Source organism: Lithobates pipiens, unplaced genomic scaffold (assembly GCF_037356315.1).
Source record: "Lithobates pipiens isolate NorthernLeopardFrog02 unplaced genomic scaffold, aLitPip1_a1.2 Scaffold_13, whole genome shotgun sequence".
NCBI classification, from domain to species: domain Eukaryota; kingdom Metazoa; phylum Chordata; class Amphibia; order Anura; family Ranidae; genus Lithobates; species Lithobates pipiens.
In genome coordinates this window covers 197691520-197708176 of record NW_027507718.1, presented here as the reverse complement: position 1 = coordinate 197708176, position 16657 = coordinate 197691520, and the positions used below count along the sequence as shown (strand labels likewise).

Below are 16657 nucleotides of genomic sequence, written 5' to 3'. Positions count from 1 at the left end.
AAAAATATGATAATATAAACTGATGATAGAATTAGGTAATGGTAGTTTTCTATGGATAGTCCTTTTTGTCAACTACTGATCAAACTGATTGTCAGTTTAGTAGAGTATAAGCAAACCAATATGTACATTTACATTCTTTAACATCTTACTGTAATATATTTTTACAATGAAAGGGTCAATCCACTCACAGATATTTTTTAGTCATTGGTGGATCCTCATGGCCAGAAACAACCCTAGTTTCTTATATTTCTCAAATACGCTAAAGGTTTCCCTGCTATATATTTGCCATGATTCCAATGCCGTGTACACACGAGCGGAATTTCTGACAGAAAAAGTCAGACGTAAGCTTTTCATTGTATATTCCGATATTGTGTATGCCCCATCAGACTTTTTACATCAAAAATTCTGACGGACCTAGAAAGAGATCATGTTCTAAATTTTTCCAACGGAACCAATTCCTATCGGGAAAACCGCTCGTCTGTATGCTGTTCCGACGTACCAAAAACGATGCATGCTCTGAAGCAAGTACGAGACGGAAGCTATTTGCTACTGGCTAATGAACTTTCTTTTTTTTTCCATACGTGTTGTACGTCACCGTGTTTTTGACGGTCGGACTTTGATGTGACCGTGTGTATGCAATACAGCTTGAGCAAAATTCCATTGGAATTCCGTCAGAGAAACCTTCAGAGTTTATTCCGATGGAAAAAACGCTTGTGTGTACATTAGACTTGTACACAACGGAAAATTTTGTTTAGTTTCGGTTGGTTGTCATTCGTAAAATACATAATTTCGTTCTGTTATATTCGTTATCTTACGTTAATACGTTTTCGGGTTAATTCGTTATTATTCGTAGAGTGTCAAATTAATTCGTTCGTATTAGTTGAAATTCGCTATTTATGTATGTATAGACATTCGTGATAATGATTCGTAGTTTGGAAAGTCATTTGTTTATTGAATCTTTTAACACACACAATGACAACGTCTCTTCTCCTCGGTTCAAATACAATACAACACCCTTCTAACTCAGTTCTCAGGAATACACTTTGCCAGTAATACATCCTCCGACACAAAATTAATTAGTTGATTGGACTATAAGATTTACTTTGAGCTGACCTTTTGTTTCATTAGATCTTTAAAGAATTATCGAATCATGTCAAATTCATTCGAATTCATTCGTTATATTTCTTTCGTATTCATTGTTATTTTTTTATTCGGACATTCAGATGTATCCGAATGTCCGAAAGATGCAAAATTCGGCCGAATTTCGGTTCATTACGAAACTAATTGCACAAGCCTAGTGTACATGGCATTAGCTCTCCTTTTGTCTTCTGTCCCCCTGAGTTTCTGGTGTTCTCACCCACCTTGGAATTTTCAGTTCCTCATATTGCAATCTGAGTTGTATAAAATAAATAAAACATTAAACAGCCACAGCAAGTTTGAAGACCAAGGAGACTGAGTACAGATATCTAAGCAATAATATCCCCAATAGGTATCTATCAAAAACTGAAATATCAGTTTTAATAGGACTGTCCCTTTAATATGATGGCTGTGAATTACAAGGGAGCTGTGCAATGTAGAGGTCCCTGTATATGTTATCCTTTGCAGAGCGGCCACTACCATATAAAACAAAAAATCAAAGCACCAAATGCAATCTGAATTAGTGGATAATAATGCATTACCTTACCTGTAAGAAATCCCTGAGGGAAAAAGAACCCTGAAATCCAGAAAGACTTTGGCTGACCTATTCGAATCCATGCCTAGAGAAAATTCATATCATTATATATCATATTAGCTTTTGTAGTTTCAAGAGAGACTATTATCCGTGTGTAGATATGACATTTGATTGTGGATCAGCCAGCATTTCTTGCCTACTTACATCTATAAATGAGGTCCTCAGTAGCAGGTCTTTGACCCAGGATCCCAGGGGTTTTAACGAGGGATATGCAGCATCAGCCCACAACGTAGGAACCTGATTGTTCAGGAAGCTCTTGTATATTCGCTCCATTTCCTCAGACATGACCACAAAGCCAGCAATAGCTTTATTGAGGGTCTCCAGAGAATTCTGTGGGGAAAACAGAACAAATCATATGTGGAATAGCTGCATTATACTTAGCGCAGCATAGGTTTCGCGAATGTTAACGCTTACAACAACAAAATGCATTATTTAAGGGAAAGACTATACCGATATCAAAGTCTTATAGCAAAATTATAGGATCCCCTTTGCCCCCTGTCTTCATCTTAAAAGTATTCTTGTTCATTTAATAATTAAATCATAACTAGCAGGTACAATTTTTTCCTGGCAATTCTATAGGCTTGCTTCTATTAATAATACAACAATCTCATACTGATTTCCCTAATACAAACTGATGTATACAGAAATGTAAGTAGATAATACCATGTCCTAAGCTGCTGGTAGTGCCCAACAGACTTCACCCATATCTAAAATAACACGTTTAGGTGGACTGACTCATTAACAACAAGTAAGTGAGAAATAATAAATATTAATATTCATAGGGGTTGATTTACTAAAGGCAAATCCACTTTGCACTGCAAGTGCCCTTGGAAGTTCAGTTGCTGTAAATCTGAGGGAGAAATGCCAGGAAAATAAAAAACAGCTTTTTTTTAGCTTGTACATGATTGGATGATAAAATAAGCAGAGCTTCGCTTCATTTCAGATCTTCCCCTCTGATCTAAAGCGACTGCACTTCCAAGTGCACTTTCAGTGCACTTTTACTGCAAAGTGGAGTTGCCTTTTGTAAATCAACCCCATTGCGTTATGTATTTCTTGCCAGCAGCTTATATTATGGAAATGGTGGCAATAATAACATAAAACAAAATAATGAAGATTAGAACACAGAACAGTATGCATGTTGAATAACCTGAAGTTCTGATTTTCTATCCTGAACTAAAAACATTTGGAATCCTACTAACTATAAATTTAATGTGTATTATATGCCTGTTAAAGTGTTAGATGTACCAGCAATCTTAGATGTACCTAACTAGCAAATTGAACTCCAGCAAATACTTTTTAGGCCGTTACAACAACAGTTTTTTTTCTCCTTTTTGAATAAAGATTTTAGATAAATAAAAGCTGACCCCTGTCAGTGGTAATGGTTTGTCTCAACCCTCTAACTGCCACATTTGCTTGGCCTGTTAGGCTCAGTTCACACTGCCGCGACTTGGGATCCAACTTGTGAGACCAAGTCGTGTGACATGTGAAATCCCATGTTAGTCAATGAGAGCTGTCCTAATTAGCACTACTGAAGTCGCTCTGACTTTAGAAAAGGTTCCTGCACTACTTCAAGGGGACTTCTATCCGACTTTTATTCTATACTTCTATCAAAGTAGTACTGAAGTCACCAGGAAGCTGCCTGGCAGGTTGCAGCAGTGTGGACCAGGCCATAAAGGAAGATGTACATAACAGATTTACTGGTCTGATCTCCAGATGAAAAAATTAAGTAAGAAAAAACAATACAGCCACTACATCTAATTGGTAAGTTGCAACAGTTTTGAGTTTGGGTTTAACCACTTGACCGCTGGAAGATTTACCCCCCCCCCTTCATGACCAGGCCATTTTTTGCAATTGCGCAGTCGTGCAACGCTGTACCAAATAAAATGTTTCCCACAAATAGAGCTTTCTTTTGGTGGTATTTGATCACCTCAGCGGTTTCTATTTTTTGGCGCTATAAACAAAAAAAGACCAACCATTTTGAAAAAAAAATAAAAAATTTTACTTTCTGCTATAAAACATATCCCAAATTTCTTCATCAATTTAGACCAATATGTATTCTGCTACATGTTTTTGGTTAAAGAAAATCCCAATATGCACAAAAGTTATAGCATCTCATCTACAAACTATGGTACATATATATATATATATATATATATATATATGTAGCGCCAGCTCCTGAAGAGAACGCGCTATGTGTTTTTGAAATTTAACGTTACACCTACACTGTTTGGTTTAGGTATAATTATTCAAAATTTTGACCTCAGCATCAGTCTGACTGGACTATAGGGTGTTTGGCCTGGCCATAGGGGGCTCTGTCTCTTCTGGCAGGCATGGAAACACTGTCTGGTTCGGTGCTTTAAGGTTACTTTCTCTTGGAGCCAGCCCAGTGGTAGTGTCACTCTTGCTGTGCTTTCTGGGAGAGGGTACTTAAGATGTGCATGTCACATGGTTTGGGGTTCCGGTCCAGAAGTATGTTCTGACTCCATAGTCCTGGTCCTCCTGACCAGCCCCCAGGAGGCATATGGCCTGGGGTGCGGATCCACCCGACTTTACATCTCGGGGCTGGCTAGCCCGAGGCGAGGAAACTAAGGAAGGGATTCGGAAGTGGTCCGGTGCCATCTCAAGTTGTGGAGAGGCCCAGCAACTTCGTAGTTATCCAGGGGAGGCCTCTTCAGAAGAAGGCCACGCAAGGGTTGGCTTCTTAGCAAGAGCCTGGTAAAGCTGAAGGACCTACTGAGAGACTGTTGTTAACTACGTTTTAGCAAATAAAAATCCCTTTAAGCGGATCTGTCGTCAGTCTCTAACGTTTTTGGGCCATCTACCACGGGAAACCCCTAGACACAAGGAGCGACTGAAAGAAGGTAACGGTAAGCCCATTAAAATCAGCCGCTCCTTCGGGAGTCAGTGCTACATTTTACTAGTAATGGCAGCAATCAGCGACTTATAGCTGCACAGTGATATTGTGGAGGACAGTCAGGACACTACTGGCACTTCTGACACACTTTGGGGACCAGTGACACTAATGCTAAAAAATATGCACTGTACTAATGACACTGGCTGGGAAGGGGTTAACATCAGGGCCGATCAAAGGGTTAAATGTGTGCCTGACCAGTGCTTTACTACTGTGGGGGAGGTGCTTGTACTAGTGGAAGGCATGGATCGTGCCCCTGCTTAGCAGAGACACAGAATCCATGACTTCTGTTCTGACTTCTGTTCTGCCTTGCTTACATAGGCACACCACCGTTCTGCCCATGTACCAAAGCATCACAGCTGGAGTAAGCAGCCAGCAGTGCGCGCAAAGCTGCAGACCTTGAAGTGCAGGATCAAATACTAAGGCAAGGGCATAATGAGCTAGTATGCAGCACATACTAGCTCATTATGAAATACTTACCTTAGAACAAGGCGTCGGTATCTCATCTGGTCCACGCCGAAGGAGCTAACATTTTGCCCCTGGCGTGTTTTTCGGGTTCACGGCTCCAGAGGTGTGAGTGGCCAGAGCCACAATGACGTCAGCTCCGCGGGAGCTTTCTTCCTGGCAAGGTCCGGCAATGTCTGACGGACCTTCAGCCGGGCCTTCACAGCGAATGCGCTGCTGACTTTAGCAGCTGCATGCAAAGTAAATCTCTCCTACACCATACAGGTTTAGGAAATATAAATTTACAGATAATACCTACCGATAAGTCTTATAGGTTTACCTGTAGGTAAAAGTTAATAATTTGGGTATACAACCACTTTAACTTAGAACTTTGTGCTGTCGCTGGAGCTGAATTAGACATAAAATGAAAATAGGACCTGAACACTATTTTTCTGAAATCTTTCCTAAGTTATATACTAAAAAATATAATTTTCAATTGGGCTTCAACACCTAAGAAAATCTATTTTTCTTAATTTCAAGTAAACTTACTCTGAGTACTTTGAGAAGATTATTGAATCGATCTACTTCTTGTCCAAGTACAGTTGTCAATGAACTAACACGTCCTTTGGGGTCCTTAGTAAACAGCATTTCTGATGCAGCTTCCATGTCCAGTTTTTCTACAAAATATTTCAAGTTTATGTATTAATCTCTCAGCTGACATTGTTTAGTATATACAAAATATAACTGAGTGCTGCACACTAGATGAAGATTGTCAGAAAATGAATTATTCCTTTACACAGAAAAATAATACACTGTCAAAACATCATTATTACTGAATGTCCAAAGCAGTGACCCATGTGCTGTCTAAAACATCTTACATTTAGACTGGATTTTATTGTTTCAGATTCAAAATTGATATTAGTGTCATTGGTAAAAGGGCTTATTTCCTGCAAATGGAAATTATCTGCCTATGTTTAGCAAACTGTTCTAATTTCCTAGTTTCTGTGCTGCAACCCTTAAACAAACCCTGCTCTTTCCATGGGTATTCCCCTAGCATAAGTCCTATATACGGTACAATTCTGTATTGCTATATATTTTAATAATCACTCTTTGAAAGCATTAAAGATAAATGGGGAGATAAAAAATGAAAGCACAGTTTAAAAAAATGCTTCCAAACAAGAAATTAATCAGACCCTAGGTTGGTAAAACTTTTTAGAAAATTTAAGGTATGTAGCAGGCAAAATCTTGATGTTCATTGGTCGCAGCTCCTACTTGATTTTGAGCAGTGGCTCTATTTTTTTTTAGGTCCAATTTATTCAGGTTGCAGTGCCAAATAGTCATTTGTGATATCCAAATCCAGTAAAATATCATACACATGCCTGGAAATGGTTGTATGGTTTGTGGGTGCTGCAGCGACCACCGGTTGAGAACCAGTATCAACACATGGTTAAGGAATATTAATATTGCCACCACATCAAGGATCTTTGAAATGGTGTCCAGAAGTTTATTGAAGCAATCACATCACAGCATAGAGTAGTAATGTCTCAAGGCTGTGCGGGACCTCTTCTTCAGGTAGGTGATAATGTCTAAAGAGGGGGTCCTTTGCGATCCTGCAATATTACTATATGCTCTGATGTGATGGCCTCAATAAAGGTTTGGACACTACCGTATTTCAAAGATGTTTGGTGTCCCATGAATATACTTCATCAAGTGATTGTAAACCATTACCTTATAAAACATGTATAGCTCTCTCTCCCTCTCTCTTTCTAATATATATATATATATATATATATATATATATATATATATATATACACATATATATATATATATAATGTTAAGCACTTATAAGCTGCTTGCAAAAAAAAAAAAAATGATTACCTGGTAGTTTTGATAGGATGGAGGTAGCCAGTTCACTGACAATTTCATCATTGCTCTTCCCGGTCCCCCTTGCTGTGGACCTTGGCTGTACATCCAGTATAGTGTTAACCAAAGTGCTTGTCTCTTTGCGCTGCATAAAAAAAGTACAGTTCAGTCATTTTAAACAATATTGTTTTAAAGAATCGTACTGAGAGTCTAAAAGCAGGCAATAATAAGCAGATGTTTTAGTGGGACATCTGCCCATTCTTGAACAACTCTTGCACTGCCAGTACCCACTGAGATCTTTTTTCTCACTTGGCCAGTGGTTGGATGTAGTGCACACACAGTTCAAGCGTCATTCCCTTGGTTTTTTCTAATCACTTATAAAAGCTAGTCATTATAGAAACAAAGAGCTGTGATTGCAGACTTCCAAATAAACATTCACAATGCAGTGTGGTTTTGATTTCAATACTTTTTCAACCACTGTCACTTTAAAGGAAACAGCCAGACTTCCTTATCTGCATGCATGTTCCAGATCAGTGACCTAGAAAGTACTTAACCACAAAATCAGCATGACAAGCAATTGGCATTTTGAGAAGGAGCAGTTTCAACTTCTGTTTGTGCTGTGACAAATTTACTTAAATTTTTATTTTATTTTATTTGTAAGGTATTTAACAAGGATTACATTGAATTAGCATTAAAAAATAAAAATATAATTTTGTAAATGCAAAATATATTTTTTTCTACATTTTGTAATATTTCTGCTATAATATATTATATTTATATTTCTGCAGGATGCACCTGATGAGACTGCATTAGAGTAAGGCATAACTTAGGATTTATGGAGCCTAATTTGAGGTTGAGGTTATTTGTTAAAGTTTAATTTTAAGTGGGTGGGTTAGGTAAAGCTTAAAGGTAAAGGGTCCATTTTAAGGGTTAAGTTAAGATTTAGGTGAGGGAAAGGTTAACGTGGAACTTCACTCTCTGAATCAAAATTAACTATTTTAATCCTTATTCTGCTATCATTAGTAAATAGACAGGAAAGAATATCATATTTACTTGTTTTATTTTTTTTCCTTTCTTCAGTTACGTCCTGGTTTCCAGGCCTAGGTAAATAAAGTCACACATCTTAGAAGTCTTCGAGAGGAGAGGAGGGGTTTCCTTAGAATCAGCTGCACTTACTCAAGATAGCAGGCAAAATTGCTAGGGGATGTTTAAAATGTAATTTAACAGCCAAATAAAGCATGGAGACGTGCTCCATGGTTGGGTCAGTTTGGTTTGAATATTAACCACTTCAGTACCAACGTATAGTCATATGACGCCCACAGATGGGATCTCCCATCCTCTCATTCCCGGCCGTCTAGGAATGAGAGGACGTCTCGGGACCCGGTGCGTGTGCCCGGCAGCTGCGATGTCCGCCGAGCACCCGCAATTGCCCGGGAACACAGCAGGACCGTGGATCTGTGTATGTAAACACACAGATCCACGTCCTGTCAGTGGAGAGGAGACCGATGGTGTGTTCTCAGTACAGAGAAACACCGATCGGTCTCCTCCCCTTGTGAGTCCCCTCCCCGCACAGTTAGAATCACTCCCAGGGAACATAATTAACCCCTGCAGTGCCCCCTAGTGTTAACCCCTTCCCTGCCAGTCACATTTACACAGTAATCAGTGCAATTGTATAGCACCGATCGCTGTGTAAATGTGAATGGTCCCAAAAATGTGTCAAAAGTGTCCGATGTGTCCGCCATAATGTCGCAGTCACGAAAAAAATCGCAGATCACCGCCATTACTAGTAAAAAAAAAAAATTCCATAAATCTATCCCCTATTTTGTAGATGCTTTAACTTTTGCACAAACCAATCAATATACGCTTATTGCGATTTTTTTTTACCAAAAATATGTATGTAGAAGAATACGTATTGGCCTAAACGGAGGAAAAAAAATGTTTTTTTTTTTTAAATGGGATATTTATTATAGCAAAAAGTAGAAAATATTGTGTTTTTTTCAAAATTGTTGCTCTTATTTTGTTTATAGCGCAAAAAATAAAAAACCGCAGAGGTGATCAAATACCACCAAAATAAAGCTCTATTTGTGGGAAAAAAAGGATGTCAATTTTGTTTGGGTGCAACGTCGCACGACCGCGCAATTGTCAATTAAAGCTACGCAGTGCCAAATCGCAAAAAGTACTCTGGTAAGGAAGGGGGTAAAATCCTCCGGGGCTGAAGTGGTTAAAAATGTATTAAATAGCGTTTTTGGTTTGTGATGTTCAGATGCAGCGTAGTTCTGCTTTAAGTGTTAGGGAGATTCTAAGGGTCATATTAAGATTAACCACTTGTGGACCGCCGTATTGCCAATGTACGTCAACACAATGGCACGGGCAGGCACAATCACGTAAATGTACGTGATTGCCTTCTAGCGGGTGGGGGGTCCGATCGGACCCCCTCCCGCTAGATACGGCGGTCCCTTTCGGTGCCGGAGCGATCGGCGATGAGGGGATGGCCGTTGGTTTCCGCCCATCCCCTCTCGATCGCTCCTGGCCAGTGACGAACTTCCTCCCCTGTGAAAATGTAAACACAGGAGGAGGAAGTGATGTCACACTCCTCGTGGCGGTCTTTTTGAACCGGACAGCGAGGAGTGAAGACCTTCAAGTAAGTGCACCAACAGTCCACTGACACATAGGTACACACAGGCACACATTTCACCCCAGTCACCCCCCGATCACCCCCCCGATCGGCCCCCCGCCCCCCCCCAGTCACAGTGTCACTAATGCAGTGTTCATTTATTTATTGATCACTACATTTAGTGTCAGTTGTGACTGTAAAAAGTGTCAGGGCAGCTAGTGTTAGGCCCCTTTAGGTCCAGGGTAGCCCCCTACCCCCCCCCCTAATAAAGGTTTAACCCCTTGATTGCCCTCCCAGTTAACCCTTTCACCCTCTTTTACCAGTGTCACTAAGCGATCGTTTTTCTGATCGCTGCAATAGTGTCACTGGTCCCGCTAGGAAGCTAGTTTTTTTTTTAGGTTCAACGCCAGGTTTTTATACCGTTAGGTACCCCGATATATAACATAATAAAGGTTTTAACCCTTTGATTGCCCCTAGAGTTAACCCTTTCACCAGCGATCGCTGCATAAGTGTCACTGGTGACGCTGGTTAGCCAGTTAGTTATTTAGTTATTTAGGTTCCCCGTCAGCTTTTTATAAAGCTTCAGGTACCCCCATATAAATACCCAATAAAGGTTTTAACCCCTGATCACCCGGCGGGTGATATAAATTTGGTTTTAGGGTCAGAAAGGGTCTGCGTCGCCCCAGGCAGTGCTAGGTTAGTGCCAGCACCGCTAACACACACGCGCAAAGCATACACCTCCCTTAGTGGTATAGTATCCGAACAGATCAATATCTGATCTGATCAGATCTATACTAGCGTGCCCAGCAATTTAGGGTTCTAAAAAAACGCATTGTTAGCGGGATCAGCCCAGATACCTGCTAGCACCTGCGTTTTGCCCCTCTGCCCAGCCCAGCCCAGCCCAGCCCACCCAAGTGCAGTATCGATCGATCACTGTCACTTACAAAACACAACACACATAACTGCAGCGTTCGCAGAGTCAGGCCTGATCCCTGCGATCGCTAACAGTTTTTTTTGGTAGCGTTTTATACAGTCGCTGACAGGCTAGGTGCTTTTTTACCTGTGAGTCTCACTACTGTACCCCTAAATTTAGAGCCCAAAATGGCAAAGCGAAGGTACACTAGTGAAGAGGCCTACACGTTTCTGAGCATGACAGATAGTGAAGAGGAAGACACTGATCTGTCAGATTCAGGCTCAGAATACGAACCTGTAGAGGACAGCGCCTCCATGTCAGATAGCTCTGACGACGAAGAAGAGGTCCCTGCTATTGTCAGGCGTACCCGACCCCGATTTTCTGATGTTGTTGAGGTGCAGGAACAGCAAGTCCCTCGTATGGAGTATAGAGCCAGTACTAGCGCCGCTCATCCTTTTGGTGAACTGGCAAGCACCAGCGGCCTAGTACACCCTGGACGTACATCCAGCACTGCAGTATCACGTGGTGACGTGGCGAGTCCCATAAGTGCAGTTCAAGCTGGCGAGGTGGCAAGCACAAGTAGTGTCCCGCTGCCACCAAGAAGAAGACAAAGACAGGCCCGTCGTACCCATAGTGCCCTTCCTGCAGAATTCGCCAATCCTGATTGGGTGCCCACCACTTCTGCAGAACCCGTACTTCCCCCATTCACTGCCCAACCCGGTATTCAGGTGGATACAGATGATTTTACGCCACTCGATTTTTATTCTCTGTATCTCACGGAAGATCTCTATAGATCTATTGTGGACCAAACCAATTTATATGCTGGTCAACGCATCGCCGCTAATCCCCAGTTGCCGTCTCTTGCCAGAGATTGGAAACCAGTTACGGTTTCCGAATTTAAGACGTTTTTGGGCCTTTCCCTCAACATGGGCACACACAAATTTATGCGGATGCGGGCTTATTGGTCCACGCATCCGGCTGACCACATGCCCGTGTTCTCTAACTCCATGTCCAGGAAACGATACGAGCAGATCTTGCGGTTCTTGCACTTCAGTGACAATGAACTTTGTCGTCCACGTGGAGACCCTGAATACGATCGGCTCTACAAAATTCGGCCCCTCATAAACCACTTCAACCAACGTTTTGCAGACTTGTTTACTCCCCAAAAAGTTGTCTGCGTTGATGAGTCCCTGGTTAAGTTTACTGGTCGCTTGTCATTCAAACAGTACATTCCCAACAAGCGTACCAGATACGGGGTCAAGCTCTATAAGTGCTGTGACAGGGCCACAGGCTATGCATGGAGCTTTATGGTTTATGAGGGTAAAGATAGTTACATAGAGCCGGAGAACTGCCCTGATTACATAGGAAGCGCTGGCAAGATAGTGTGGAAATTGGTGTCACCCTTATTCGGAAAGGGGTACCACTTGTACGTGGACAACTATTACACCAGCGTGCCACTGTTTAGTCATTTATTTGATAATCAGATTGGAGCATGTGGCACCGTGCGACCTAATCGCCGGGGCTTTCCCCAGCGGCTTGTAGATTCCCGTCTTAGGCTGGGGGAGAGAGCCTGCTATCGGTGTAATAATTTGCTCGCTATGAAGTGGAGGGATAATAAGAATGTTTTCGTTCTTACCTCCCTTCATGCAGACACGACGGTCCAAATTTCTACGGCGACTGGTATTGTGGAGAAACCCCTCTGTGTCCACGAATATAACAAAAATATGGGAGGGGTGGACCTCAATGACCAGATGTTGGCGCCGTATCTAACTTCCCGTAAGACCAGACGCTGGTACAAAAAAGTGTCTGCTTACTTATTTCAATTGGCTTTGCTGAATGCTTTTGTGCTATACAAAACTTCAGGCGGAACATTAACCTTTCTTTTCTTCCAAAGAGAGGTTGTCACAGAGCTTCTGTTTCCAGACGGTTCTGTACCTCACCATTCCCAACCAAATGCAGTAAGCCGGCTGCATGAGAGGCATTATTCTTATGTCCTCCCGAGTACCCCTACCCAACGAGCCCCCCAAAAAAGATGTTGTGTCTGTAGCAAGCGCGGATATAGGCGTGACACCCGTTCTTATTGTCCACGCTGTCCTGGCAATCCTGGTCTTTGTCAGGGTGAGTGTTTTGAACGCTACCACACACTAGTGAAGTATTAGCGTAGGGTACAGCATTTCACAGGCTAGGCACACTTACACAGGGTCTCCCAAGATGCCATCGCATTTTGAGAGACCAGAACCGTTACAGTTACAGTTTACAGTTCAAAAAAAAGTGTATAAAAAAAAAAAAAAAAAAAAAGTAAAATAAAAAAACCAAAAAAAATATAAAATATAAAAACCAAAAATAGTTGTCGTTTTATTGTTCTCTCTCTCTCTCTCTCTCTCTCTCTCTCTTCTCTCAAATTTTTTATACTTTACTGTTTACTGTGTTATTGTTAACCATTTTTCATGTTTTCAGGTACGCCATTCAGCTGCAGCGTGGATTTATTTATCTTGACAGCAACAGCGTTTGCTCCCACGATACATAAAGCCGCGACTCCAGTGCTGTAGGAGGTGATTTCACCACCACAGTTAAAAAAGAGCATATATGCCGAAGCATGGGGGCATAAGGGGTGGAGGAGCGATTTTGCTCCTAATGCCGCGTACATACGGTCAAAATTCCGACGGAGGGCTTGCCCGTGGAAAAGTTTGAACGTATGTACGCAGCATAACTTTTTGCGGGAGGATGCCCCCCATGCTTCGGCATATATATATTTTAGGCACAGGTTGTGTTAAAAAATGTTTTATTTTTTACAGTTTTTTTTTGGCAATTGCTTTGCAGGTATGGTATGGTAAGGTTTTACTGGGATGTTACTTTGTTTTAACGTTAACCATAATTTGCTTAGCAGGTACGCCATTCAGCTGCAGCGCGGATTTATTTATCTAGACAGCAACAGCGTTTGCTCCCACGATACATAAAGCCGTGACTCCAGTGCTGTAGGCGGTGATTTCACCACCACAGTTAAAAAAGAGCATATATGCCGAAGCATGGGGGCATAAGGGGTGGAGGAGTGATTTTGCTCCTAATGCCGCGTACATACGGTCAAAATTCCGACAGGGGGCTTGCCCATGGAAAAGTTTGAACGTATGTACGCGGCATAACTTTTTTGCGGGAGGATGCCCCCATGCTTCGGCATATATAAATGGTGCATGTATGTCCATCATTAGATGTGGGTGGATGAAGGGAGGTATCTAATGGTGGGCATACCCACCGATCAATCTCTTTTTTTTCGTTCAGACAACATGACTCTCAGTAAATAGCTTGGGGTGTCTACTTTCCAAAATGGGGTAATTTGGGGGGGTTTTGTGCTATTTTGGCATTTTATGGCCTTTGCACCCTTAGAAATCCTGAAGGTGGTGATTGGTTTTCGGGGTGCCGTACGCGACTAGACTCCCAAAAAGTCCCACACATGTGGTATCCCCATACTCGGGAGAAGTAGCTGAATATATTTTGGGGTGCAATTCCACATATAACCATGGCATGTGTGAGCAATATATCATTTAGTGACAACTTTTTGTACATTTTTTTTTTTTTTTTTTTTAGTCATTATTCAATCCCTTAGGACAAAAAAAATAAATATTCAATGGGCTCAACATACCCATCAGCAGTTTCCTTGGGGTGTCTAATTTCCAAAATGGGGTCATTTGGGGGGGTTTTGTGCCATCTTGGCATTTTATGGCCGTCAAAACTGTGATAGGTAGTGATAGGTAGTGAGGAGTAAAATAAAAAAATTATGCCCTTAGAAATCCTGATGGCGGTGCTTGGATTTTGGGGTCCCGTATGCGGCTAGGCTCCCAAAAAGTCCCACACATGTGGTATCCCTGTACTCAGGAGAAGCAGCAGAATGTATTTTGGGGTGTCATTTCACATATGCCCATAGCATGTGTGAGCAATATATCATTTAGTGACAACTTTGTGCAAAAAAAAAAAAGTTTGTAATATTCCCGCAACTTGTGGCAAAATATAAAATATTCCATGGACTCAACATGCCTCTCAGTAAATAGCTTGGGGTGTCTACTTTCCAAAATGGGGTCATTTTGGGGGGTTTTGTGCTATTTTGGCTTTTTATGGCCTTCGAAACTGTGATAGGTAGTGAGGGGTGAAATCAAAAATTTGCACCCTTAGAAATCCTGAAGGTGGTGATTGGTTTTCGGGATGCCGTGCGCGACTATACTCCCAAAAAGTCCCACACATGTGGTATCCCCGTACTCGGGAGAAGTAGCGGAATATATTTTGGGGTGCAATTCCACATATAACCATGGCATGTGTGAGCAATATATCATTTAGTGACAACTTTTTGTACATTTTTTTTTTTTTTTTTTTTTTAGTCATTATTCAATCCCTTAGGACAAAAAAAATAAATATTCAATGGGCTCAACATACCCATCAGCAGTTTCCTTGGGGTGTCTACTTTCCAAAATGGGGTCATTTGGGGGGGTTTTGTGCCATCTTGGCATTTTATGGCCGTCAAAACTGTGATAGGTAGTGATAGGTAGTGAGGAGTAAAATAAAAAAATTATGCCCTTAGAAATCCTGAAGGCGGTGCTTGGATTTCGGGGTCCCGTACGCGGCTAGGCTCCCAAAAAGTCCCACACATGTGGTATCCCTGTACTCAGGAGAAGCAGCAGAATGTATTTTGGGGTGTCATTTCACATATGCCCATAGCATGTGTGAGCAATATATCATTTAGTGACAACTTTGTGCAAAAAAAAAAAAAGTTTGTAATATTCCCGCAACTTGTGGCAAAATATAAAATATTCCATGGACTCAACATGCCTCTCAGTAAATAGCTTGGGGTGTCTACTTTCCAAAATGGGGTCATTTTGGGGGGTTTTGTGCTATTTTGGCTTTTTATGGCCTTCGAAACTGTGATAGGTAGTGAGGGGTGAAATCAAAAATTTGCACCCTTAGAAATCCTGAAGGTGGTGATTGGTTTTCGGGATGCCGTGCGCGACTATACTCCCAAAAAGTCCCACACATGTGGTATCCCCGTACTCGGGAGAAGTAGCGGAATATATTTTGGGGTGCAATTCCACATATAACCATGGCATGTGTGAGCAATATATCATTTAGTGACAACTTTTTGTACTTTTTTTTTTTGTCATTATTCAATCCCTTAGGACAAAAAAAATAAATATTCAATGGGCTCAACATACCCATCAGCAGTTTCCTTGGGGTGTCTACTTTCCAAAATGGGGTCATTTGGGGGGGGTTTGTACTGCCCTGCCATTTTAGCACCTCAAGAAATGAGATAGGCAGTCATAAATTAAAAGCTGTGTAAATTCCAGAAAATGTACTCTAGTTTGTAGACGCTATAACTTTTGCGCAAACCAAAAAATATACGCTTATTGACATTTTTTTTACTAAAGACATGTGGCTGAATAAATTTTGCCCTCAATGTATGACTAAAATTTAGTTTATTCGATTTTTCTTATAACAAAAAGAAGAAAATATCATTTTTTTTCAAAATTTTCGCTCTTTTTCCATTTATATCGCAAAAAATAAAAATCGCAGAGGCAATCAAATACCATCAAAAGAAAGCTCTATTTGTGGGAAGAAAAGGACGCAAATTTCGTTTGGGTGCAATATTGCATGACCGCGCAATTACCAGTTAAAGCAGCGCAGTGCGAAATTGCAAAAACACCTCTGGTCCTTAAGGTATTTATTGGTCCGGAGCTGAAGTGGTTAAAAGACTGGGCATGTGGGAGAGTAGCCAAAATCAATTCTTATTTCTCAGTCCTAAAAGCCAACATATGGTATTGAGAGAATTGCTTTTATCCAGGTAGCATCTATTTGGTGTGACTGTGCATTTTTTTATTTTAACCTTTTTAAATAAGATTTAAATAAATACATTAGATTTAATTATAAAGAGAAAATATAAGCTAATTATGTATTTGGCCAAAATGTAAATTAAGGCAATTTTTTAGCTTTAAATAAAAACATTTTAATTGTTGTGTGTTCCCTTTAAGCTGCCCATAATTTAGTTATTCAACCACTGGTTTGAACAAAACAAACTGACCCAATTCCTCTATGCACTTATTTGGTTTGGATGGGGGAGTCCTTCCCGTTGACCTATTGTATTCTAACAGAGAGACTTCCCTGATGTCTGAATACACTGATCAGCTGCAGTGTGGATCG

General features: G+C 41.1%; 1 protein-coding gene across 1 annotated transcript in view; it reads right to left on the bottom strand.

Annotated features, from left to right (window-relative positions):
* Nucleotides 1-16657, bottom strand: part of DNAH6 (dynein axonemal heavy chain 6) — a 418858-nt gene that overhangs the window by 18361 nt on the left and 383840 nt on the right. Inside the window, exons 71-74 of the mRNA XM_077476093.1 lie at nt 6969-7098; nt 5637-5764; nt 1877-2062; nt 1685-1757 (exon numbers count right to left, since the gene is read on the bottom strand). Coding sequence (XP_077332219.1) covers nt 1685-1757; nt 1877-2062; nt 5637-5764; nt 6969-7098 — 517 coding nt within the window. The remainder of the gene's footprint in view (nt 1-1684; nt 1758-1876; nt 2063-5636; nt 5765-6968; nt 7099-16657) is intronic.